Raw genomic sequence first — 26,742 nt, forward strand, 5'->3', positions numbered from 1 at the left:
CACGCTGAGCATTTAAAACGTCTCTTATCGGTGTGAACAAGCTAGTGCTCAGTGTAATGGGAGGACTGAGCGAATCTCTTCCCACACTGGGAGCAGCTGAATGGCCTGTCCTTGGTGTGAACTGGCTGGTGCTGTGAGATGCATTGACTTGCTGAACGACTCCCCACAGTGAGAGCAGCTGAACGGCCTCTCGTGTGTGTGAAGGAGCTGGTGCTCCGTGAGGCGGGAGGACAGCCTGAACCTCTTCCCGCAGTGGGAGCGGCTGAACGGTCTCTCACCAGTGTGAACTCGCTGGTGTTGGACCAGTTCCTCAGAGGTTTCAAGGCTTTTCTCAGAGTCAGAGCATTGAAGAGGTTCCTCATCAAAGTGATTGAGTTGGTGTGCCAGCAGGTTGGATGAACACATGAATTTCTTCCCACGCACAGAGCAGATGAACAGCCTCTCACGGTTGTGTCAGCATGTTAACCAGCTGTATCAATCCCTTCACACAGGAGGAGCAGGTGAACAGCATCTCACTGGTTTCCAACTGAGACAGTCAATTAAATCCTTCAGATATACAAATCTTCAGATCCAGATGAATTGAGACACTGTCAGACTTTGATGTAAAGTTTGGTTTACTTTTCCTGACTGCAAATCTTCCTCTTCTTTTTTCTGTAAAATAAGTTTACAAAGAATTACATGGAACATACATTACATAAACAGGCTAATCGGTCTATCTAGTCTATCTTGGAGTTTCTACTCCACAGGCGTCTCCTCCCATTCTGCCGACCTCATCTCAGCCTTTCAGTTTATCTTTCTAATCCCTTTCTTCTCTTGTTCTCATCTAGTTTACTTTTGAAAGCATCTAAGGGATTTGTCTCAACCACTTCCTGTAGTAGCGAGTTCCACATTCTAACAACTGTCTGAGGACAGAAATATCTCCCGTTTTCCTCTTGGATTTATTACTAACAAGTGTAAACATTCTGTCCACATCTATCTGTCCAACTCAATCAGAATTTTAAAGACCTATGTCAGAGGAGTTTGCTGTGTGTAAATCCTCCCTTTCTAACCCGCTGTAAAAGGAGTTTCCAAAATCCATCCCTGTCAGTCCAGGATAGAAATTCACAACATTCTCTCCTCCTGCTGACAGGGATGACCGCGCATGCGCTCTGTTGCAGTTTGCCCCTGTAAAGATGGCGGCCGTTTACTGCGGCCTGTGACTGAGAACCGCGGCCCGCAGCTACCTCCCCGTTCGCTGCTTCCTCGGGAGCTCTAGCAGCTTATTCCGACGTTGAGGCAGCCAGTGGGTATTTATCAAGCCTCCCCACCCACTCTGCCGTCTTTAATCCTCCCCATCCACCGGCTTCATTTACTCGCCTGCACTCGATATTTGTGAACAGCTTCGACCAGTTCCTAAAAACAATAAACTACTGCGGATGCTGGAAATCCAAAACAAAAACAGAATTACCTGGAAAAACTCAGCAGGTCTGGCAGCATCGGCGGAGAAGAAAAGAGTCGACGTTTCGAGTCCTCACGACCCTTCAACAGAATTTCAACAGTTCTGTTGAAGGGTCGTGAGGACTCGAAACGTCGACTCTTCTTCTCCACCGATGCTGCCAGACCTGCTGAGTTTTTCCAGGTAATTTTGTTTTTGTTTTCGACCAGTTCATGGTGCGGCCTCGACTGCGCATGCTCTACTCAGCGCCCGCAAAGCGCATGTTCGAGTCACACCCGGTAGTGCGCATGCGCAAGAAGCTTCTGCAACGAGAATAGGGCACGTTCTGCCCCGCCGCGAATGCTGGGTAAGACTCCGGTCATTGAAACATGATATTGTTGAATAGAAAATTATGTTTTGTGATCGATTGGAGTCACAGGGCCAAAATATAATATTATTAAATCAATTGATACGGCAACCAAAGTGCACGGGTCCTCCACCATATTTCTATCCTGGGTGTAATTAATAAAAATTAATACTTTAACAGTTAGATGGAAACTCACTGGACTGTCAGTGCGTGGAGTTTTCCCAAGACACAAAACACTTAAGCTGCCTCTTGCTAGTCAGAATGCACTGATTGTGAATCAAATCATTTGAACTTTCAAAGTTGGTGGGAGGTGAGAAAACTAAGTAATTCCTTTCTCATTCGTGAAATATGTGAAAGGTCTCTGCACTGTGACTGTGCTGCTGTGTCAGTAAATGGGATGACCAACTGAATCCCTTTCCACCTTCAGCTGGTGATGATATTTTCATGCTGTGATCTTACCCATCACTTTACTCTCAGATGGGAATCTCAAACCCTTCCTGAAATGATAAAAGCAAAATGCTGCAGATGCTGTAAATCTGAAACAAAAACAAAAAAATGCTGGGAAAACTCAGCAGATCTAGCAGCATCTGTAGAGAGAGAAACAGAGTTAACTTTTTGAGTCCATATGACACTTCTTCAGAGCTGACAAGAAGTGGAAATGTGATGAAATTTATACTGTTAAGTCCCCCGTCAGCATTCCATAGGGACCGTTCCCTCCAGAACATCCTGGTCCACTCCTCCATCATCCCCAACACCTCATCCCCTTCCCATGGCACCTTCCTATGCAATTGCAGAAGGTGCAACAGCTTCCCCTTTACCTCCTGCCTACTCACTGTCCAAGGGCCCAAACACTCCTTTTAAGTGAAACACTGCTTCACTTGCACCTCCTTCAATTTGGCCTACTACATCCGCTGTTCCCAATGTGGTCTCTTCTACATCAGGGAGACCAAACGCAGATTGGGTGACCGCTTTGCAGAACACCCCTGGTCTGTCCTCAAGCATGAACCAGACCTTCCGATCACTTGCCATTTCAACACCCCATCCTGTTCTCATGCCCACATCTCTGTCCTTGGCCTGCTGCAATGTTCCAGTAAAGCATAACGCAAACTGGAGGAACAGCACCTCATCTTCTGATTAGGCACTTTACAGCCTCCTGAACTTAACATTGAGTTCAACAACTTCAGACCGTGAACTCTCTCCTCCATTCTCACCCCTTTTTTCTAATCCCCTTTTTTCTACATTCAGTTTTTTTCCCACGTTTTTATTTTCATTTTTATTCATTTATCCATTGTTTTATCCCCTTTTTTATATCCCCCTTCTATCCATTTTTTATCCTTTTTTCCCACCCCACCACACTCTACCCCCTCCCTAAACCCCATCCCCTACAGGGCCATCTGTTAGTTGTCCCATGTTGTTCTTTCACACAATGCTACCCTTGTTCTGCTATTATCACATTCTGCTTTCTTATCTTTATGCCACTATCAGCAACTTTTTTTTTAGCACTAACCACTACCATTAACACTCCCTTTGTCCTTTAGTTCATGACATCTTTGTCAATCCCTCCTTTGTCCCCACCTATCGCTGGCCTTCTATCCAGCTCCACCTGCCCCACCCCCTTTAACAGTGTAAATTTAATCACATTTCCACTTTTCTTCAGCTCTGAAGAAGGGTCATACGTACTCGAAACGTTGACTCTGTTTCTCTCCCCACAGATGCTGCCGGACCTGCTGAGTTTTTCCAGCATTTTCTGCCTTCCTGCAATGAGTTCCACATTCTCAGCCCTCTCCAGTTAAGGAAAAGCAAAATATTGCAGATGTTGGAAATCAGAAATAAAGCAGAAAATGCTGGAATTTTCAGCAGATCCGCTTGCGTATGTGGAGAAGGAAACATAGTTTACATTTCAGGTCTGTGACTGTTCATCAGAACCGCACTGTGTCTGTGCATCACTCTGTTCTTCAATCCACTGAAACTGCCAGTGAAAACTGCCCTCCACTTCACAGGAAGTGCAAGGGACAAGTTTGTACGTGTGACCTAATGTACAATGTATGATGACATTTTTAAAAAGAGCCCATGTACCAATAGATATTTACATTAATTAACCAAACCTCTTAACCCTGAAGTCTGCTTAAATAATTCACCTCTTTAACAAAGACAGGACCATACAGCTCACACACACTCTGTCTCCAGATTTCTGGCTAAACGAGCTCCCCTGCCATTTTATAGATCTCTCTCTCTCTCTTCTATTCTGATCATATTGAACAAACACGGACCAGCCTTTGAACTGCCATTTCTTGAGGTGTCCTGGCAATTTCTAAAGTCCAGAATTTTAATAACCTTACCCTAACAATTTTAATCTTCCCCAAAGTAAAAATTACCTCTAAAATATTGATATGAAGCATGAACAAGATGGTTATGAAAATATTTCTATGCTTTCATTGTTTCAGTGCTTCAAAATGGTGATTGTTTTCTTGTCTGACTGTGTGTTTGTTCAATGAAATGTTTGTAAAAGGTAACGGTGGAGAAAGGTTGAGAATTTTCAGTGTATGAAAGAAGTGAAATGGATCAACAAAGAAGGAACACATTTCCAACCAGAGTAGAAATAGTGACAGATACAGAATGGCTGTCCCACCTTTAGTTTCTTCACTAGTTCCATTACTCTCACTTTTGCCTTGCATCATCATCCTTTTGTTATTTAATCTCTCCTGCCTTACAACTGATCACAAACCTTCTCTTCAGTTATTTACCCCTCCCCCTTTCTCTGACTGTGCATTTGTTTAAAAAATCTATTGTGTGTCTTTTTTTTCCAGTTCAGATGGAAGTTCAGTGTCTTGAACCATTAACTGTTTCTCTCTCCACAGACTCAGTCTGACCCGCTCAGTATTCCCAACATTTCCTTTTTGTGAATTGGACTGAGAGATGTATGGTCAGCTCCCCTTGGTCGCAGATGTTTGACACTAATTTCCATAGTGCAGTGGGCAGAATGTTTGCTTTACATGTGAAATTCCTGCTTTGAGCCAACGTGGAAACTTTGTGTTTCAATTGCTAAGAGCAGATGATCAGGTCACTGGACTAATAATCCAGAAGTGCGGACACAGGTTCAAATCCCACCATGACAGTGGGTGAAATTTAAATTCAATTCATCAATAAGTCTGAAATTGAAGACTAGTCTCAGTAATGGTGACCATGAAGCTTTCATCGATTGTCATAAAAACCCACCTGGTTCTCGAATTTCCTTTAGAGGAGGAAATCTGCTGTCCTTACCTGGTCTGACCTACTTGTGACTCCCGGCCCACGGTGACGTGGTTGACTTTTAACTGCCTTCTAAAATGGTCAATCAAGCCACTAAGTTCAATGGAAATTAGGCTTTGGTCATAACTGCTGGTCTTGACAGTGACCCCCACATTCCATCAAACTATATAAAAAAATGATCAATTAACATTTTGTTCAATTTGTTTTTGAACTGAATAACTGTTGCCTCATTCTTTAATGGCTCCTACTTTAACTTCTTAAACAGGTCACGTTAAGTGAGAGAAAACTGATCCACAGAGACCCAAAAACAAAATACTGCAGAGGCTGCAAATTTGAACTCAAAAGATATTGTTGGAAACACTCAGCAGGTCAAACAGCCTCCATGGAGAGGACAACAGCATCAATGCTTAAGGTGAGTGAACCTTTATCAAAAGTTGAAGAATTTAGAGATGTAATAGTTGACAAACAAGTACAGAGTCAAGGATAAGAGGTGAAGAGGAGGAATGAACATTGTTGATGGAAGGCAGGAGTTATTAAATGATAAAGGGGGGATAATGCAAGATAAAATTCTGTGATAAGACAATAAACTAATGGGACAAGTGAACAAATAAAAGACAAGTCCAGAATAGGCATAAATAGTAATAGCAGAACCATTACCAGCACCTACCTTCTGAAAAAATGGGAGTAATGATTATGATCAGTACAGGAGGCTGAGGACTGAGAGGTCAGACTGGGCGTGGGGTAGAGAATTAAAATAGAAAATGACCAGATGCTCAGGAATATATTTGAACACTTAATGGTGATGTTCCACAAAGCAGTTGTCCAATCTTGATTTAGTCACCTTAGTGTGGAGGGGATCACATCATAAGCAGTGAATACACAATCCTAAATTGAAAGAAGTGCAAGTAATTTGCTTTATCACTTGGAAAGTGTATTTGGGGCCCTAGAACATGGGAACTGAGGAGGTGAAAGGGTGGTTGTTGCATCTGCACTGGAATGCACTGGAATAATGCCAAAACTGCAAGGTTATATCTATCAAGAAAGATTGAACAAGCTAGAGATGTTTTACCTGGTAAAGAGAGTGACAGATGACCTGATCGAGTTTTTAAGATTATAAAAGAGATTGACAAGGCAGACAAGTGGAAGATGTTTCCAGCTGCAGATGGATGAGAATAAATATAAGTTCATCATCAATAAAACTAATGTGCAATTCGGGAGAAACTTCTTCAACAGGAGATTAAAACAGAAAACGCTTCTAATCCTCACCATGTCTGACAGCATCTGTGGATTGGGAAACATGATTAACATTTCATTGAAAGGTTGCAGACCTGAAATGTAAATTATATTTCCCCTCTGCAGATGTTATCAGGCCTGCTTGAAATTTCAGAATTGTCTGTTTTTATTTCCGATTTACAGCATCGGCAGTATTTTTTTACTGGGAGCATGTTGAGAATCTGGAATTCATCACCGGAAGGGTTTGAGATCCTCGTCTGAGCTGGAAACTGATGGGTCAATTCATACCCATGAATGGATTGTTCACCAGCTGAACGTGGAAATTGATTCATTCAGTTATTCCATTTACTGACACAGCAGCACAGTCACTCCGGAGAGAGACCATTCAGATACTACACTTGTGCAATGGGATTTATTCAGTTTGCCCACCTGTTCACACCACAACTTTAAAAGTTCAAAGGATTTTATCCACTTGTCTCTTACAGGCAATACATGGTTTAAATGTTCCGTGAATGGGGAAGAAAAATTACTTGCTCACCTACCAGCTGCTGAGACTCCAGTGAGTTCACACTGAATTGTAGTGGTTTGTTCTGTTGTTAATTATACCCAGGACAGAATTATGATGGAGGGCCACTTTGTTTGCTGTATCAATTAATTTAATAGTTTTATATCTTGGCCCCATGGCTCCATCGTAGTCCGATCACAAATCATAATTTTCTATTCAACAATGTCGTGTTTTAATGGTGCGGATCTTACCCAGCATCCATGACGATACAGCATGTGCCCTCTACTCACCAGAGGAAACCATGGCGCAGGCGCAGTGGTGGGTTGTGAATTGCTCATGCGCATTTAGTTCCAGTGGGTGCGTGCGCACTCTACGTGCTGGAGCGACAGGAGGGCGGTCGTCTCGACTCCGCAACCGGTGAACAACGGCTGATTATAGGTGGGTAATGGACGCGGTGGAATGGGCGAGAAGGCCTCATAAACACCCAGTGGATGCCTGGGAACAAAATTAAGAATCTACCAATCCCGCATTTAGTCCATGCGGGGCAGCAGCCGTGGGCTGAACCTGATGACAGATGCGCGTTAACGGCCACCATCTTTATAGGGGCCAATGTGCAGCAGGGCGCATGCGCAGTCATCCCCGTCCCTGTCAGCAGGAGGAGAGAATATTGTGGATTTCTATCCTGGGCTGACAGGGGTGGATTTTGGAAACTCCTTTTACAGGGGGTTAGAAGGGGAGGATTTACTTTTAGGTGATGGAGGTTGAGGCTTTAGAAGGTTTTGTCAAAGTTCTGATCAGGTTGATGATACATAAAATCTCCTCCCCTCTCTGTCTCCCTCCCCCTTATCGAGGCCAGGGCCTTGTGTAGGTTCAGACTGACTGGCAGATTATCCTAATCTGAATATCATATAATTTTGAACATGGAAGGAAAAAGCAGCGTTTACAACAGGGAGAAATTGTACATATGTGCTTTCTGTGGATGAGAATTCTGCCAATCATCTAGCTTGTCGAGCCACAAGCGCAGTCACACCGGGGAGAAACTATAAATGTGGTAACCGTGCGAAACTTCTGGCTTAGTTGTAGAAATACAAAATCCCTCTCCTTCACTACTCCCTCTCTCCCTTTCTCTCAATCTTCCCATAGAGTCTTGTGTAGGGTAACTCGATCGTAGGTTCCCTTCCCTGAAGGACATTAGTGAACCATAAGACCATAAGACATAGGAGCAGAAATTAGGCCAATTGGCCCATCGAGTCTGCTCCGCAATTCAATCATGGCTGATAAGTTTCTCGACCCCATTCTCCCGCCTTCTCCCCATAACCTTTGATCCCCTTACCAATCAAGAACCTATCTATCTCGGCCTTAAATACACTCAATGACCTGGCCTCCACAGCCTTCTGTGGCAATGAATTCCATAGATTCACCACTCTCTGGCTAAAGAAGTTTCTCCTCATCTCTGTTCTAAAAGGTCTTCCCTTTACTCTGAGGCTGTGCCCTCGGGTCCTAGTCTCTCCTACTAATGGAAACATCTTCCCCACGTCCACTCTATCCAGGCCTTTCAGTATTTGGTAAGTTTCAATCAGATCCCCCCTCATCCTTCTAAACTCCATCGAGTATAGACCCAGAGTCCTCAAATGTTCCTCATATGTTAAGCCTTTCATTCCTGGGATCGTTCTCGTGAACCTCCTCTGGACCCTCTCCAGGGCCAGCACATCCTTCCTGAGATATGGGGCCCAAAATTGTTCACAATATTCTAAATGTGGTCTGACCAGAGCCTTACATAGCTTCATCAGCACATCCCTGCTTTTATATTCTAGTCCTCTCGAAATAAATGCCAGCATTGCATTTGCCTTCCTAACTACCGACTCAACCTGCAAGTTAACCTTAAGAGAATCCTGGGCTAGGGCTCCCAAGTCTCTTTGCACTCCAGATTTCTGAATTCTCTCCCCATTTAGAAAATAGTCCATGCCTCTTCTTCCTACCAAAGTGCATGACCTCACACTTCCCCATGTTGTATTCCATCTGCCACTTCATTGCCCATTCTCCTAACCTGTCCAACCTGAACCAGTTGGAGTTTCACAACAATCCAGCAGTTTTCATGGTCACTTTTCCCTCGTGCCAGCCCACAAATTACCAGATTCATTCGGCCCAATTTCACAATCTGCCTTTGTGTTTTAATGGGTTCTCTCTTACTCCCCTATTCTGTTTTAAATCATTTTTACAGGATATTAGAAGGGGAGAACTAGCAGTTGCGAAACTCAAACTCAACATCACATGAGGATCTAATGCAGTCACCCAATTTATTATAAACTAAATATCATTAGATTTTGAACACGGAAGTTGAAAACACCATTCACAGTTGGGAGGAACCATACATGTGTTCTGTGTGTGGACGAGGCTTCAGCTGATCATCTGGCTGAAGTTTGGGAAGGGATTCACTCTGTCATGCAACCTGTTGGCTCACCAGCGAGTTCACACTGACAAGAGACCTTTTAAATGCCAGACTGTGGGAAGTGCTATATAAGTTCTAGGGAACTAATGCGCCATCAACGTGTTCACACTGATGAGAGACTGTTCAGGTACTCTCACTGCAGGACTGGGTTCAGGCAATTATCTGACCTCACTGTACACCAACGAATTCACACTGGAGAGAGGCCGTTCACCTGCACAGACCGGGGAAAGGGATTCACTCGGTCATTACGCCTGCTAACACACCAGCGAGTTCACACTGGATAGAGGCCGTTCACCTGCGCCGTATGTAAGAAGGGGTTATCTCACTCATCCACCCTGCTGAGACACCAGCGAGTTCACAAGTAACTACTCTGATTGGACTTTGCTGTTAATTCATTTGTCCATTGGGGTCTGTTTCTGATAATGAAGTCCAGCCCAGTTACAGTGATTAATATTCTGGACAAAAGTTAAATCAGCTTTTTGTTGAATGCACAGTGTGTTGGATCTTGTTAATATCTCTAACTCGTTAGTTTCTTTTGAAGGGCCCTCCCTTTCCCCTGTCTGCTTCATCCTCACCTCCAAAATGACCAAGGAGCCTTGAGTTTTTTGAGGATGTAATAAACAGGGTGGATAAAGGGGAACCAGTAGATGGAGTGTGTTTGGATTTCCAAAAGGCCTTCAATGAATTGTCACGTTAAAGATTACTGCACAAGATAAGAGTTCATGGTGTTGGGGATGATATATTAGCATGGATAGAGGATTGGCTAACTAACAGGAAAGATCGAGTTGGGATAAATGGGCCATTTTCCAGTTGGCAATCTGCAACCAGTGGAGTGCCACAGGGATCAGTGTTGGGGCCTCAACTATTTAGGATCTATACAAATGACTTGGCTGAAGGGGCCAATTGTATTGTAGCTAAATTTTCTAATGATACAAAGATAGGTAGGAAAGCAAGTTGTGAGGAGGATGCAAAGAGTCTGCAAAAGGATATAGATAGGCTAAGTGAGTAGGCAAAAATTGGCAGATGGAGTATAATGTGGTAAAATGTGAGGATGTCCACTTTGGCAGGAAGAATAGAAAAGCAAAATATTATTGAAATAGAGAGAGGCTGCAGTACTGAGGGTTCTAGGTGTCCTTGTACATGAATCACAAAAAGTTAACATTCAGGTAAAGCAAGTGATTAGGAAGGCAAATGGGATGTTGGCCTTTATTGCAAGGAGGATGGAGTATAAAAGTAGGGTAATCTTGCTAATACTGTACAAGGAATTGGTAGGACTGCATCTAGAGTACTGTGTACAGTTTTGGTCCCCTTATTCAAGGAGGGATATACTTGCACTGGAAGCAGTTCAGAGAAGGTTCACTGGGCTGATTCCTGGGATGAAGGTGCTGTCTCATGAGGAAAGGTTGGGCCTGTATCCATTGGAGCTGAGAAGAATGAGAGGTGATCTTATTGAGACATACAAGATTCTGAGGGGTCTTGACAGGGTAGATGCTGAGAATATGTTTCCTCTTGTGAGGGAATTGAGAATTAAGGGACACTGCTTTTTATCTCACTACCAAGCACACGGCCTTATTTTTGTATCATCTGCAAATTTGTTATTCATATCCCTACGTTTAAGTCTGAATCAATGGTATAAACCATGAATACAGGACCCAGTACTGAGCCCTGTGAAACCCCACTGGAAACAGCCTTCCAATCATAAAAAAAACACCCATCGACCATCATTCACCGCTTCCTGCCATTGAGCCTATTTTGGATCTAACTTACATCTTGCTGTGGGGTTCCTTGACTTTTTAATTTTCTGCCCAGCCTGCCATGCGAGACATTGTAGATGTAGATGTTTCCACTTGTGGGTGAATCCAAAACCAGGGGCCAGAAGTACAAGATAGTTACTGATAAATCCAATAAGGAGAAATGTGTTTACTCAGAGTGGTTCGACAGTGAACTCACTACCACAAGGAGCAGTTGTGGCAAAAAGCTGAGATAATTTCAAAAGTAAACTAGACGAGTACATGAGAGAAAAAGGAATAGAAAAATAAAGTGAAAGACTGAGCTGAGGTAGATGGAATGGAATGAGAAGCATGTGGAGTATAAAGACCAGCAGAGACTAGTTGGGCCAAATGGCCTGTTTCTATTCTGTTTATTCTGTGTAATTCTATGTAAACCTTTTTTTACAGGGTGTTAGGAGGGGAAGATTTACAGATGGGAAACTAAAACCAATTATCAAGATCTGACAGAGACTTGATTCATCAGGACCTGAATATCATTGGTCTCTGAACATGGAAGGAGAAACGTTTGTCCATGTGAAAAGATTTCAAACATCAGTGTGACTGGAAAAGCAGCAAGACGCACACACCCGAGTGAGAGTGTTCCAGTACACGGCCTGAAAAGAATCACACCATTCACAGCGAGGGGAAAATGTACAAGTGTTGTGTGTGTGGATGAGGCTTCAATTGATCTTCCAAGTTGGAGAGACTGAAGGACACCAGCACCATGGAGAAACCATGGAAATGTGGGGACTGTGGGAAAGGATTCAAATACCAATCGCGGCTGGAAACTCATCGACACATTCACACTGGAGAGAGACCATTCCCCTGCTCCTTGTGTGGGAAGGGATTCACTCGGTCATCCGACCTTCTGAGACACCAACTCACTCACACTGAGGAGAGGCCATTCACCTGCTCCATGTGTGGGAAGGGATTCATTAATTCATCAGACCTTCGGACACACCAGCGAGTTCACACCGGAGAGAGGCCGTTCACCTGCTCTGCCTGTGGGAAGGGATTCACTCAGTCAGCCCACCTGCTGGCCCACCAGAGAGCTCACACTGGGGAGAGGCCATTCACCTGCTCTGAGTGTGGAAAGGGATTCTCTCGGTCATCCCACCTCACTTCACACCAACTGGTTCACACAGACAATAGACCTTTTAAATGTTCTGACTGTGAGAAGAGCTTTAAAAGCAGGTCCCAGTTGCTGACACACCAACGCATTCACACTGGGGAGAGGCCATTCACCTGCTCCGAGTGTGGGAAGGGATTCATTCATTCATCCGACTTTTTGATACACCAGCGAGTTCACACTGGGGAGAAGCCGTTCACCTGCTCCATATGTGGCAATAGATTCTCCCGATTATCCCTGCTCAAGGCACACCAACTGGTTCACACTGATCAGAGACCTTTTAGATGTTCTGACTGCGAGAAGAGCTTTAAAAGTAGGTGTAAATTGCTGGCACACCAACGTACACACACTGGGGAGAGGCTGTTCACTGGCACCGAGTGTGGGAAGGGATCCGTCCATTCATCCCACTTGGTGAGACACCAGCGAGTTCAGAATTGACTGCAGGGGTTGGATTCTGCTGTTGTTAATCACATCCAGGACTGAACCCTGTTCATTCTGAAAGTTGGCATTTCTTTCTGCTGATGTTAATAATTGAACTGAAGTTTAATATTCTGGTTATATATCAAATAAATCAGCTTTGTTGTAAATACATTGTTGTAGATTTTTGTCTTTCCCACCTGAGTGTTTAACATCACCTGGCTGGAGCTCAGAAAGGACAATCTGGGGGAGGATCATACGGTAGGAACAGAACTTCAGCCTGGACACAGTCCAGGAGCACGATGACCATCCACATGTTGTCCCTGTTGGATAAAATCAAACACAGCATTTATTCTCCATCTGGCTATTTGACCTTTTCAGTTTTTACTGTTTACACTGATCTCCATGGTAACACAGATATTGTGTTTCATTCTCTTGCTACTGAATACTCAATCTAAGACTTGTTTCTCCCAGTTAATGTAGAACATCATATGGACCTTCCCAAGTAACCCACCCAGGCCCCCCCTGTTTAACAATGCTTTTAATATCACTTCATCTCCAATTGAACAGTTAACCTAATGGGTGGGGCTTTTCTCCCTGGAGGTGTTGAGATGGGCAGCACCATCTTCTCCACTGCCTGTGGCAGGGAGAATGTGGAGGTTCTGGAGAAACTGGTCCCGAGTCTGTCGAGTAGCAATGGGGAGTGGGACCCCGGGGGCGGGGGATTTACAATCTGGATTGGTCGAGCTGAAATAGGCTGTGACCGGGGGAGTGAACAGGAGTGGAGTGAATGGTCATTGAGGTACCAGGCGAGGCAGTGACCCAGTCATTGGCCTTGACCAGATCATCAGCTCCCATCATGACAGCTTCTTTCAGTGTCATTTCTCCAGAGTGATTTAAGATCTCGGCCATTGCACTGGGCTCTGGATGGTAGGGGGTTTGGAAATGTGGTTCCACACCCACAAGACGACAGAGCTACTGTATTTCTTCTGCTGTAAAATAAGAAACATTATCGCTCTCTATCCTTTTCAGAAAGCCCCATCTGGTCCCCAAAAGATTTTAAATGTAGTGACTGCATCATTTTTACAGACAGGGAAAGCTTCAATCCAGCAGGGGAGTTTTAAAAGCAGGTACCAGTTGCTGACACACCATCCACACTGGGCAGAGGCTGTTCACCTGCTCCGAGTGGGGGAAGCGATTCATTCATTCAACTGACTTTCTGATACACCAGCGAGTTCAAACTGGGGAGAGGCCATTCAACATATCTATAACTACCAGGGTATACCAGTCCCCCCTTTTTTACTGTGGGCAGTGGGCCTGTACAATTAATCTGCATTGTTTCCCAGAGGGCATCATTCAGATGGCCGTGTCCAATGGGATCATTTATTTCATAGGACTGGATTAATTTGGACACAGGCTCAGGTGGTGATGGCCATCCTGATGCATCCTCAGCCACCGATAGTAATTATGTAACATATCGAGGACTTGAAAAAGCAAAATTGCCCCAATTTGATCCAAAGAAAAAATTAATTATTTTCAAAGGCATCGAGGTGTGACCCAAGTCCAACAAGGCCATCCTTGTGATGGAAAATCTCATGATGGATTACATGTGAGTCCTTACTTGCTGTGAGTGATGAGGGAAACTCTTTCCTATGGTGACAGCCTCTTTGACCACAGTCACATCAGGGTCAGGGTCCTGACAAGCTTTTAAATCAGGTTTAACTGGAGTCTGTCGTACCGGTGCCAACGATTGTGATTTGGGTGGATCCCATGGAATCCCCTCTGGTGCAGCTTTCCTGGTGAATCAGTCTACCTGCTTATTACCATCAACCTCTTCACTAACTGCTGCTGCTGATGTCCCTTCACCTTGCAAATATCAACTTGTCCTGGACACTTACCAGCAATATTGTGGACAATTCCAGTGGTGTTGTCGTTGGACTGGTAATCCAGAGACCCAGGGAAATGCTCTGGAGACCCAGGTTCAAATCCCGCCACGGCAGATGGTGGAATTTCAATTCAATAAAAATCTGGAAATAAAGCCTAATGATGGCCATGAAACCATTGTTGATTGTTGTAAAAACCCATCAGGTTCACTAATGTCCTTGAGGGAAGAAAATTTGTTGTCCTTACCTGGTCTGGCCTACACATGACTCCAGACCCATAGCAATGTGGTTGACTCTTACATGCCCTCTGAAATGGCCTAGCAAGCAACTCAGTTGTAACAAACCACTACAAAGTCACAAAAAAGGAATGAAGCCAGACGGACCACCCAGCATCGACGGAGGCACTGGAAACGACAATGTCTTCCTTACTAACATCTGGAGGCTAGTGCCAAAACTGGGAGAGCTGTCTCACAGACTAGTCAAGCAACAGCCTGACAGAGTCATCCTCACAGAATCATGCCTTGCAGATAATGTTCCAGACACCACCATCACCATCCCTAGGTATGTCCTGTCCCATCGGCAGAACAGGCCCAGTAGAGGTAGTCGGGAGGGAGTTGTCCTGGGAGTCCTCAACATCGACTTTGGACCCCATGAAGTCTTATGACATCAGGTCAAACATGGGCAAGCAAACCTCCTGCTGATTACCACATACAGCCCTCCCTCAGCTGATGAATCAGTGCTCCTCCATGTTGAACACCGCTTTAAGGAAGCACTGAGGTCGGTAAGGGTGCAGAATGTACTCTGAGTGGGGGACTTCAATGTCCATTACCAAGAGTGCTTCGGTAACACCACTACTGGCCGAGGCCTAAATGACATAACTGCTAGATTGGGTCTGTGGCAGGTGGTGAGAGAACAAGAGTGAAAAACATCTGGCCTCACCCTCACCAACCTGCCTGCTGCAAATACATCCGTCCATGACAGTATCGATTGGAGTGATCACCGCAGAGTCATTGTGGAGACGAAGGCCCGCCTTCACTTTGAGAATACCCTCCATCATGTTGTGTGCCACTACCATCATGCTAAATCGGATAGATTTCGAACAGACCTAGCAACTCAAGACTGGGCATCCATGGGATGCTGTGGGCCATCAGCAGCAGCAGAATTGTATTCGAACGCAATCTGTAACCTTATGGCCCGGCATATCCCCCACTCTACCATTACAATAATGCCAGGGGATCAATCCAGGTTCAATGAAGTGTGCAGGAGAGAATGCCAGGAGCAGCACCAGGCATACCTAAAAATGCGGTGTCAACTTGGTGAAGCTATAAAACAGGACTACTTGCATGCCAAACAGCATAAGCAGCAACTGTTAGACAGGCTAAGCAATTCCACAACCAACGGATCAGATCTAAGCTCTGCAGTCCTGCCACATCCAGTCGTGAAGGTGGTGGACAAATAAACAACTCACTGGAGGAGGAGGCGCCACAAATATCCCCATCCTCAATGATGGAGGAGCCCAGCACATCAGTGTTAAAGATAAGGCTGAGGCATTTGCTACAATCTTCAGCCAGAAGTGCCAAGTGGATGATCCATCTCAGCCTCCTCCAGAGGTCCCCAGCATCATGGATGCCAGTCTTCTGTCAATTTGATTCACTCCACATGATATCAAGAAACGGCTGAAGGCACTGGATACTGCAAACGCTATGGACCTTGACAATATTCTGGCAATAGTACTGAAGACTTGTGCTCCAGATCTTGCTGCACCCCTAACCAAGCTGTTCCAGCACAACTACAACACTGGCATCAACCCAGCTATGTGGAAAGTTGCCCAGTTATGTCTTGTACACAAAAAGCAGGACAAATCCAACCTGGCCAATTACTCAACCCTCAGTAAAGTAATTGAAGGGGTCATCAACAGTGCTATCAAGAGGCACTTGCTTAGCAATAACCTGCTCACTGACGTCCAGTTTGGGTTCTGCCTGGGCCACTCAGCTCCTGACTTCATTACCGTCTTGGTTCAAACATAGACAAAAGAGCTGAACTCCGAGGTGAGGTGAGAGTGACTGCCCTTGACATCAAGGCTGCATTTGACAGAGTTTGGCATTAAGGAGCCCTTGCAAAACTGGAGTCAATGGGAATCAGGGGAAAACTCTCCACTGGTTGGAGCCACACCTAGCACAAAGGAAAGTGGTTGTGGTTGTTGGAGGTCAGTCGTCTCAGTTTCAGGGCATCACTGCAGGAATTCCTCAGGGTTTTGTCCTCGGCCCAACCATCTTCAGCTGCTTCATCAATGACCTTCCTTTCAGCATAAGGTCAGAAATGGGGATGTTCGCTGATGATTGCACAATGTTCAGCACCATTCATGACTCCTCAGACACTGAAGCAGTCCAAGTCCAAATGCAGCAAGACCTGGACAATATCCAGGCTTGGGCTGACAAGTGGTAAGTAATATTCGCACCACACAAGTGTCAAGCAATGAATCATCTCCAAAAAGAGAGAATCCAACCATTGCCCTTTAATGTTCAATGGCATTACGATCATTGAATTCCCCACTATCAGCATCCTGGGGATTACCATTGACCAAAAACTAAACTGGACTAGCCATATAAATGCAATGGCTACAAGAGCAGGTCAGAGGCTAGGAATCATGCAATGAGTAACTCACCCCCTGACTCCACAGAGCCTGTCCACCAACTACAAGGCACAAATCAGGAGTGTGATGGAATACTCCCCTCTTGCCTGAATGAGTGCAGCTCCCACAGCACTCAAGAAGCTTGACACCGTCCAGGACAAAGCAGCCCGCTTAATTGGCACCATATCCACAAACATTCACTCCCTACACCACTGACAGACACTAGCAGCACTGTGCACCATCTACAAGATGCACTGCAGGAATTCACCAAGGCTCTTTCGACAACACCTTCCAAACCCACGACCACTACCATTTAGAAGGACAAGGGCAGCAGATGGATAGGAACTCCACCACCTAGAAATTCCACCCCCCCACCAAGCCACTCACCATACTGACTTGTAAATATATCATTGTTCCTTCACTGTCGCTGGGTCACAATCCTGGAACTCTGCCCCTATCAGCACTGCGGGTGTACCTACATCACAGGGACTGCAGCAGTTCAATAAGGCAGCTCCCCACCATCTTCTCCACGGCAATTAGTGATGGGCAATAAATGCTGGCCCAGCCAGCGAAGCCAACAACCCATCAATGAATAAAAAAAATCCCAAGTCATTCGGAGTTTGGAGTGGTTTCATTTCCGTGTTTTGTTTTGCCAGAGAGGTAGGTTTTCTCTGAACGAGTTACAACCAAAGGAGCCGATTGTCTCAGTGACGGTTTGAAGGACTGTGATGATAATAACCTCACATTTCTGGGCTAAGTATTGTGGTGGGTATTTAATAAGGATGCTACAGCTGTCATGGGGAATCAAAGACACAGCAACAGTCTGATACAGTCATAAAACCGAGACCAATCCACATAAACGCCAGTGCAGTCTAACAGTGGTGTACCTTTAACAGGTTTGGACATGGCCTCCTTCATTTGACAGGTATGTGTGATTCTTTCATACTGCAACATCCCAGTCAATTGGTGATTGTGAGGTTACAGGATATTAAAACCTTTGCTTTGTAACTCCATAATTCTTCTGCTCTATCACACCGGGATACTCCCTTAACTTGGCCTCTTATTAATTATGCCACTGTGGCCTGTGGGATGTGTAGGGTTATTGAATTAAACTTTATGAAGTACCCTTCGTGCTTAACTAACTAGTGAACACTTAAACAAGAGCAACATCTTGTGGATGCCACAGAACAGAAATAAGAACAGGTTCTGGAAAAACCCAGCAGCTTATTCATTCATTCAAGGGAGGTGGGCATCGCTGGCCAGGCCAGCATTTATTGTCCATCCCTAGTTGCCCTTCAGAAGGTTGTGGTGAGCTGTTTTCTTGAACCGCTGCAGTCCATGTGATGTAGGTACACCCACAGTGCTGTTAGGAAAGGAATTTGACCCAGCGACAGTGAAGGAGCAGCAATATACTTCCAAATCAGGATGGTGGGTGGCTTGGAGGGGATATTCCAGGTTGTGGTGTACCCATGTGTCTAATACCCTTGTCCTTCTAGATGGTTGTGGTCGTGGGTTTGAAAGGAGGTGTCTAAGGAGCCTTGGTGAGTTTCTGCAGTGCACCTTATAGATGGTACACACTGCTGTCACTATGCGGTGGTGGAAGGAGTGAATGTTCGTGAAAGGGGTGCCAATCAAGCGGACTGCTTTGTCTTGGATGTTGTCAAGCTTCTTGGGTGTTTTTGAAGGATTCTCTGACAGCATCTGTGGAGAGAGAAACAGAGTTAATGTTTAGCGTCCAGTATGACTCTTCTTCAGGACTGAAGTGAGGTAGAAATAGGGTGGATCTGAAGAAGAGTCATATGAACTCGATAAGTCAACCCTGTGTCTCTCTCTACACATGCTGTCAGACCTGCTGAGTTTTTCCAACATTTTCTATTTTTTGTTTCAGATTTCCAGCATCCACAGTATTTTGCTTTTATCTATAGAAATAGGATGGGTTTTAAGCTGTTGAAGAAGAGGGCAGGGTCAGATAGAATAAAAGAGAAGGTCAGGGATAGGTCAGAGGGTGGTAGAGATTAAATAACAAAGGTGTAATGGAACGAAAAGCAAAGGGAATGGTAATGGTTGTAATAAAGAAACAAAACCCAGTCAGTTTTAATGGCAGAATAAAGGACAAAAGGCTGTCCAGTTCAGTTCTGAAGAAGAATCATATTGGACTCAAAACATTAATTCTGTTTCTCTCTCCACAGGTGCTGCCAGACCTGCTGAGTTTTCCCACACTTTCTGTTTTTATTTCAGTGAACCCTTAATGCCTGTCCAGTACACTGGTCAATCGATCTTTCCACAGGGGTGAGTGTGTCTGAGAAGCATCCAACTGGAAAGCCTTTTCCATTCACCTCCTGCGTTACTACAGGAGATATACATGGATGTGACAGTGCCAACAAGTCTGTGGAATTAATTGGCTAGATCTTCGAAACAACCAGCACAGGTATGTTGGACCGAATGGTTTCCATCTGTGCTGCATCATTCTATAAAACAGTGAACATTCAGTATCTGGGGATAGGCCGAGTAAGAGAGAGGAACCAGTGGGTTTGAACCCAGCCAGAATCAGCAGTTTCTGTGGAGGAGTGAAAGGGGAACCAGTGGGGAAAGCTTTAAAAGCTCAGCATTTTCCCACAGGAGAGCAGCCGTTTAAGACACTTTGGGTATGGAACAGGGCAGCGCGCAGATTTACAAGAATTTACTTTTTATTATTTTATCTCTATTGCGTAACAATATTATTTTCTGTTGTGCATTTCGATGTTCCAATGGCGCTGTTGTCACCCAACATTCCCTGCGGCTGTGAATGTGCCCTATTCACTCCTACAGGAGTCCAGTGCGCAGGTGCACTACTGGACTTCCAGGAGCATGCGCAGTGTCACTTTGCTCAGAGCCGTACGAGGGTGACCGACGCGATTGGAAATGGGTGAGAGCGGGCGGATCAGGTCGGGAAAGCGAGAGGATGAATGGAGCCGGCGAGTCGGGGTGGGAAGGGAAGGGCGGGGAGGAATGGAGCCAGGAGCTGAGGAGCGGGGAGGCTTCGTAAACACCCGGTGTAGGCCGCAGGGCCCGAGTAAGGCCCTGCAAGTCCCATTGTTTGCGGGTCTGGGTTTTTTTTTCCCGGGAACAGGCCCAGCCGCGAGCTTGGTTCAGCGGGGACTGGAGCGCACGCGCGGCCATCTCGGTGACGAAACAGAGAGTAGGCGGGGCCTCAGGGTCCCGGTGACCAGGAGAGAAAATTATTGACTCGTTTATTTTATTGTCATTCTGCACACAAGGGGTGGTGACTGGCCCAGGTTAACGGTCGCCATCTTTAGGGGGGTAATGCACGGCCGGCCTAACAACATAAGAATAAGAACATCAGAATTCGCAGTCGGCCATTTGGTCCATCTTGCATGCTCCACCATTCAATAAGATCATGGTCGATCAGACTGTGGCCTAACTCCACTTTCTTGTATGCCCTCCACCTCCCAACCCACCCAGCCCCATATAACCCTTGACTCACTTGTAGATCAAAAATCTGTTTAAATCAGGATTGAATATGTTCAATGAACAGCCTCCACTGTGGGGAAAATATTTCCAGAGACAGACAACCCTCAGAAGAAATTTCACCTCATCCTTGCATTAAACGGGAGAACCCTTACTTTTTAACCGTGCCCGTTGGTTCTAGATTCCCCCATGAGTGGAAGCAACCTTTTTGATCCATCCTGTCAAGCCCCCTCAGAATCTTACATATTTCAGTAAGATCACCTCTCATTCTCCTAAACTCCAATGACTATAGACCCAATTTGTTCAACATTTTCTCATAAGACAAACCCCCTCATCCCAGGAATCAGCCTCATGAACATTTTCTGAACGCCTCCAATGCAAGCATGTCCCTGCCTAAGTTACCTTGGGCCAGGAAGCAGGAGATGATGTTATAAATTTCTATCTTGGGCTGACAGGGATGGATTTTGGAAACTCCTTTTACAGGGAGTTAGCAGGAGAGGATTTACACACAGCAGACTCAAACCAAGAGAAATGTTTGTCTCTCCTGAATTTCTAACCACATCTGACACTTATGACTTTTGTAATTTCATTTTGCAGGGAGTTAGAAGATCCAAAGACTGCCAGATTTTTCTCTGACTCCAGTGCTCCTGATATCTTTTCAGCTGCAGGCTCCAGTAGATTCTAAATTTGAAATTGTTTCAGAGGTGAGTATTATTGAACATGCATCTACAGTTTAGAGCTTTTAGCGTTGTGCTCTGGTTCCATGACACTGGAGTTGGTGTGGTTCCTTTACTGTGGATCTGAATCCATTCTCATTTATTGCTCTGCTTCATATCTGCCCTCCCCAATCACCTGTCTGCCATTGTCTAGCTTCCTCTGCTTCTAATGATAGGGTATTTTAGTTATATTTGGTAATTTACTGTTATCTGCCAACTGTGTCTAAATCAGGTTTCCACATCTGCGTATCCCCTGGCTATTCACCACTGATTTACCAATTTTATCTTTCTGTGGTCAGGAATTGTTTTTCCTCCATTAGAGATTATTTCTCTTCCGCTTCTGAGCTTATATTGTCCATCAAATACTGCTCCGTTTTTATTTCCTGTAATTCATTAACATTAATTCCTTTTTTCTTTCCACAGCTACTGTCTGACCTGCTGAGTATTTCCAGCATTTGCTCTTTTTAATTCAGATTTCCAGTAACCACAGTATTTTGCTTTTGTTTGATTGCAGGTGTTGCTCAAAGAACTGAATCTAGAAACAGAGGTAAACCAATTAAGCACAGAATTGTATCAGGGTTGGTGTTGGTTGGGTAGGTTGGTCCCTGGCCTCAATGGTAGATTATCAGGGGGAGGTGGAATGTGGAATTGAGGCCACGATCAGATCAACCATGATCTTATTGAATGATGGAGTAGGCTTGAGGAGCCAACTGGCCTTCTGCTTCTAATTCGTATGTTAGACCATAAGATATAGGAGCAGAAATTAGGCCATTCGGCTCATCGAGTCTGCTCCGCCATTCAATCATGGCTGATAAGTTTCTCAACTCCATTCTCCCGCCTTCTCCCCATAACCTTTGATCCCCTTACCAATCAAGAACCTATCTATCTCGGTCTTAAATACACTCAATGACCTAGCCTCCACAGCCTTCTGTGGCAATGAATTCCATAGATTGACCACTCTCTGGCTAAAGAAGTTTCTCCTCATCTCTGTTCTAAAAGGTCTTCCCTTTACTCTGAGGCTGTGCCCTCGTGTCCTAGTCTCTCCTACTAATGGAAACATCTTCCCCACGTCCACTCTATCCAGGCCTTTCAGTATTCTGTAAGTTTCAATCAGATCCCCCCTCATCTAAACTCCATCGAGTATAGACCCAGAGTCCTCAAACGTTCCTCATATGTTAAGCCTTTCATTCCTGGGATCATTCTCGTGAACCTCCTCTGAACCCTCTCCAGGGCCAGCACATCCTTCCTGAGATATGGGGCCCAAAATTGCTCACAATATTCTAAATGTTGTCTGACCAGAGCCTTATAAAGCCTCAGCAGCACATCCCTGCTTTTATATTCTAATCCTCTTGCAATAAATGCCAACATTGCATTTGCCTTCCTAACTACCGACTCAACCTGCAAGTTAACCTTAAGAGAATCCTGGACTAGGACTCCCAAGTCCCTTTGCACTCCAGATTTCTGAATTCTCTCCCCATTTAGAAAATAGTGCATGCCTTTATTCTTCCTACCAAAGTGCATGACCTCACACTTGCCCACGTTGTATTCCATCTGCCACTTCTTTGCCCATTCTCCTAACCTGTCCAAATCCTTCTGCAGCCTCCCCGCCTCCTCAATACTACCTGTCCCTCCACCTATCTTTGTATCATCTGCAAACTTAGCCAGGATGCCCTCAGTTCCTTCATCTAGATCATTAATGTATAAAGTGAAAAGTTGTGGTCCCAACACTGACCCCTGCGGAACTCCACTAGTCACTGGCCACCATCCTGAGAAGGACCCCCTTATCCCCACTCTCTCCTCCTGCCAGACAGCCAATCTTCTATCCATGCTAATACCTTGCCTCTAACACCATGGGCTCTTATCTTACTGAGCAGCCTCCTGTGCGGCACCTTGTCAAAGGCCTTCTGGAAATCCAAGTAGATAACATCCATTGGCTCTCCTTTATCTAACCTACTCGTTACCTCCTCAAAGAATTCTAACAGATTTGTCAGGCATGACCTCCCCTTCATGAAACCATGCTGACTTTGCCCAATTTTACCATGCACTTCCAAGTATTCTGAAATCTCATCCTTAATAATGGACTCTAAAATCTTACCAACGACCGAGGTCAGGCTAATCGGCCTGTAATTTCCCGTCTTTTGCCTCACTCCCTTCTTAAACGGGGGGGTTACATTAGCGATTTTCCAGTCCTCTGGGACCCTCCCTGACTCCAGTGATTCCTGAAAGATCACCACTAACGCCTCCACTATCTCTTCAGCTATCTCCTTCAGAACTCTGGGGTGTAATCCATCTGGTCCAGGTGATTTATCCACCTTCAGACCTTTCAGTTTTCCTAGCACCTTCTCCTTGGTAATGGCCACCATACTCACCTCTGCCCCCTGACTCTCTTGAACTTTGGGGATGTCACTCGTGTCTTCCACTGTGAAGACTGATGCAAAGTACCTATTCAGTTCCTCCGCTATTTCTTTGTTCCCCACTACTACTTCTCCAGCATCATTTTCCAGTGGCCCAATGTCCACTTTTGCCTCTCTCTTACCCTTTATATATCTAAAAATACTCTTGCAATCTTCTTTTATATTACTGGCTAGTTTACCCTCATATTTAATCTTCTCCCTCCTTGCATCTTTTTTAGTTGTCCTCTGTTGGTCTTTGTAGGCTTCCCAATCCCCTGGTTTCCCACTGCTCTTCGCCGCATTGTATGCTTTCTCTTTAGCTTTTATGCTGTCCCTGACTTCCCTGGTCAGCCATGGTTGCCTCGTCCTCCCTTTAGTATGCTTCTTCTTCCTAGGGATGAATTTTTGCTGTGTCTCCCAAATTACTCCCAGAAACTCCTGCCATTGCTGTTCCACTGTCTTTCCTGCTAGGCTCATCTCCCAGTCAATTCTGGCCAGCTACTCCCTCATGCCTCTGTGGTTGCCTTTATTCAACTGTAATACCGTTACATCTGATTCCAGCTTTTTCCTCTCAAATTGCAGGGTAAATTCTGTCATATTATGGTCACTTCCTCCTAAGGTTTCCTTCACCTTAAGCTCCCTTATCAAATCTGCCTCATTACACATCACTAAATCTAGAATTGCCTGTTCCCTCGTGGGCTCCACCACAAGTTGCTCCAAAAAACCATCTCGTAGACATTCCACAAATTCCTTTTCTTGGGATCCACTACCAACCTGATTTTCCCAGTTGACCTGCATATTGAAATACCCCATGATCACTGTAACCTTGCCGTTCTTACACACCTTTTCTATCTCCTGGTGTATCTTGTGCCCCACATCCTGACTACTGTTCGGAGGCCTGTACATAACTCCCATTATGGTTTTTTTTACCTTTGCGGTTCCTTAACTCTACCCACACAGATTCTACATCATCTGACCCTACATCATTTCTTGCTATCGATTTAAATTAATTTCTTACTAACAAAGCATCCCCACCCCCTCTGCCAACCTGCCTATCTTTTCGATAGGATGTATATACTTGGATATTTAGCTCCCAGTCCAGATCGCCTTGCAGCCATGTCTCCGATATGCCCACCACATCATACTTGCCAATTTCAATCTGTGCTACAAGCTCATTTACCTTATTTCGTATACTGCGTGCATTCAGATACAACACCTTCAGTCCTGTATTTCCCCTCCCCTTTCTCATTGTCATCCCTTTATCTGATGTGCTTGAAGTTAGATTCCTAGCCCTTTCCAAACACTCTGTCCTGTTTTGTGTTCTGGAGACTTTAATAGCCTCTCCTGGGCTCTCCTTTCTTTTCAGTTTTTTTCATAATTTTCCATGAAGTTGAATCCACCCCCGCAACACGCTAACCTGCTGCTTTGTTTCCCATTAGTCATGCTTCATGGAGTTTTACCCTTAAAATATAGTTTCAAAAAAAATGTTCAAATATAGGTCCTTCTTCATGCATTCATAGTCTGATTACAATACAGAAGGAGGCCATTTAGCCCATTGTGGCTGTGCTGGTTCTTTGCAAGAGCAATCAGCTCATCCCATTCCCCTATCCTGTCCTTGTAGCCCAGCAATTCTATTCTCTTCAGGTATTTTATCCAATTCCCTTTTGAAAGCCTTTGTTGCATCAGCTTAGCTGGAGTGGAGATGGAGGAGAAACTGCTGGGTTTAACCCCGAGCATTTTGGAACCCAGTCGAGCCCAGCAATTTCCAGTATGAAATTGTCAAGGGAAGTACATCCTAGGAGAGATCAGCTTGCCAAACAGACACTGTCCCGACAATGTAAAAGGATATTGTTTTAGGAGCAGGTATTTCTATAGATGTTTTCAACCTATTTTACAAGTGCATATTTTAAAAATGTATTCTTGGGATTTGGGCGTCACTAACAAGACCAGCAGCAGATATTACCAATTCCCAGTTGCCTGTGAATAAGATGATGTTTGACCTTCTTGAACCTCAGCAGTCCGTGTGGTGAAGGTGCTCCCACAATGCTGTTAGATAAGGAGTTACAGGTTACTCACTAGTGACAATGAAGAAACAATGTTATATGTCCAGATCAACAACAATTTATATTTATATTGCGCTTGTAAGGAGTGTCTCAAAGGAGGAAAGCGAGGGAGAGAGCAGCAAAAAGTTAGGAAGGAAATTCCAGAGCTTGGGACCTGGGTAACTGAAAGAACGGCCAACACTGATGGAGCAATTCAAATTAGGAATGTTCAAGTGGCCGGAATTAGATGAGTTGTAAGATTTCGAAGGTTGGCTGGCTGGAGAAGATTACAGAGGGAGGGATCATCACAGCCATTCCGGTAAACAAGGATGAGAATTTTAAAATTTAGATGCTTCTTAACCCAGAGCTTTAGTAGGTCAGCGAGCACAGGGCTGATGGGTGAACAAGACTTGGTGCGAGTAAGCACACGGGCAGCAGTGTTTTGGATCACCTAAAGATTACAGGGAGGTTGAACGTGGGAGGCTGTCAGGAGTGCGTTAGGATAGTTAAGTCTAGAAATAATAAAGGAATGTATGAGTGTTCTATCAGCAGATGAGCTGAGACTAGGGCGGAGTCAGGCGACGTTACTGAGGCGGTCTTGGTGATGGTGCAGATATGTGGTTGGAAGCTCATCTCAGGATCAAATATTACACCAAAGTTGTGAACTTTAGCCTCAGACAAGTGCCAGGAGGAGGGATGAAGTTAGTGCCGAGGGAGTGGAGTTTGTTATGGGTACTGAAGACAATGGCTTTGGTCTTCCCAATATTTAAGTGGAGTAAATTTCTGCTCATCCAGTACTGGCCAGCACAGACAAGCCAGGATGATGTATGAGTTGGAGGGGAACTTGCAGGTGATGATGTTCACATACACCTGCTACCTTGGCCTTCTAGGTGGTGAAGGTTGAGTGTTTGGGAGATTCTGTCAAAGTTCCGGTTGAGTTTCAGGTACATGAAATGCTTCTCCTCAGCCTCCTGCCTCTTCCACCCCATCTCTCTTCTCTCTCGTCCCATAGAGGCCAGAGTTTTGTGTCAGCCCAGACCAGGTGGCAGGTTTCCTTCCCCAAAGGATGTGAATGA

General features: G+C 44.9%; 5 protein-coding genes across 8 annotated transcripts in view; 4 read left to right on the forward strand and 1 right to left on the reverse strand.

The window, feature by feature from the left end:
* LOC144697912 (uncharacterized) overlaps positions 1-26,742 on the reverse strand; it is a 294,824-nt gene that overhangs the window by 138,416 nt on the left and 129,666 nt on the right.
* Positions 1-26,742, forward strand: part of LOC144697327 (uncharacterized) — a 174,774-nt gene that overhangs the window by 114,286 nt on the left and 33,746 nt on the right. The window lies entirely within an intron of this gene.
* Positions 1-26,742, forward strand: part of LOC144697913 (uncharacterized) — a 60,368-nt gene that overhangs the window by 31,815 nt on the left and 1,811 nt on the right. The window contains exons 3-5 of the mRNA XM_078569874.1: positions 13,698-13,811; positions 21,178-21,219; positions 21,746-21,778. Coding sequence (XP_078426000.1) covers positions 13,698-13,811; positions 21,178-21,219; positions 21,746-21,778 — 189 coding nt within the window. The remainder of the gene's footprint in view (positions 1-13,697; positions 13,812-21,177; positions 21,220-21,745; positions 21,779-26,742) is intronic.
* Positions 1,730-12,684, forward strand: LOC144697118 (uncharacterized). 4 transcript variants are annotated; one of them, XM_078568947.1, is made up of 5 exons: positions 1,730-1,781; positions 5,296-5,442; positions 6,447-6,822; positions 8,990-9,149; positions 11,395-12,684. In XM_078568947.1, the coding sequence occupies exon 5, from the start codon at positions 11,711-11,713 to the stop codon at positions 12,551-12,553; it is 843 nt and encodes a 280-aa protein (XP_078425073.1). In that variant the 5' UTR covers positions 1,730-1,781; positions 5,296-5,442; positions 6,447-6,822; positions 8,990-9,149; positions 11,395-11,710; the 3' UTR covers positions 12,554-12,684. The 4 variants fall into 4 exon arrangements, with proteins under 4 accessions (XP_078425073.1, XP_078425074.1, XP_078425075.1 ...); XM_078568948.1 differs by lacking the exons at positions 6,447-6,822; positions 8,990-9,149; XM_078568949.1 differs by lacking the exons at positions 1,730-1,781; positions 5,296-5,442; positions 6,447-6,822 and adding an exon at positions 6,971-7,206.
* The window catches only part of LOC144697444 (uncharacterized), a 111,144-nt gene continuing 91,838 nt past the window's right edge, over positions 7,437-26,742 (forward strand). Inside the window, exon 1 of the mRNA XM_078569422.1 lies at positions 7,437-7,493. The gene's annotated coding sequence lies outside the window, so the exon portion shown is untranslated. The remainder of the gene's footprint in view (positions 7,494-26,742) is intronic.

The sequence above is a fragment of the Cetorhinus maximus genome, chromosome 23 (assembly GCF_964194155.1).
Source record: "Cetorhinus maximus chromosome 23, sCetMax3.hap1.1, whole genome shotgun sequence".
In the NCBI taxonomy this organism is placed as follows: Eukaryota; Metazoa; Chordata; class Chondrichthyes; order Lamniformes; family Cetorhinidae; genus Cetorhinus; species Cetorhinus maximus.

Coding starts and splice junctions, on each gene's coding strand:
- LOC144697118 (XM_078568947.1), top strand. CDS start 11,711: ATGGAGAAACCATGGAAATGTGGGGACTGTGGGAAAGGATTCAAATAC.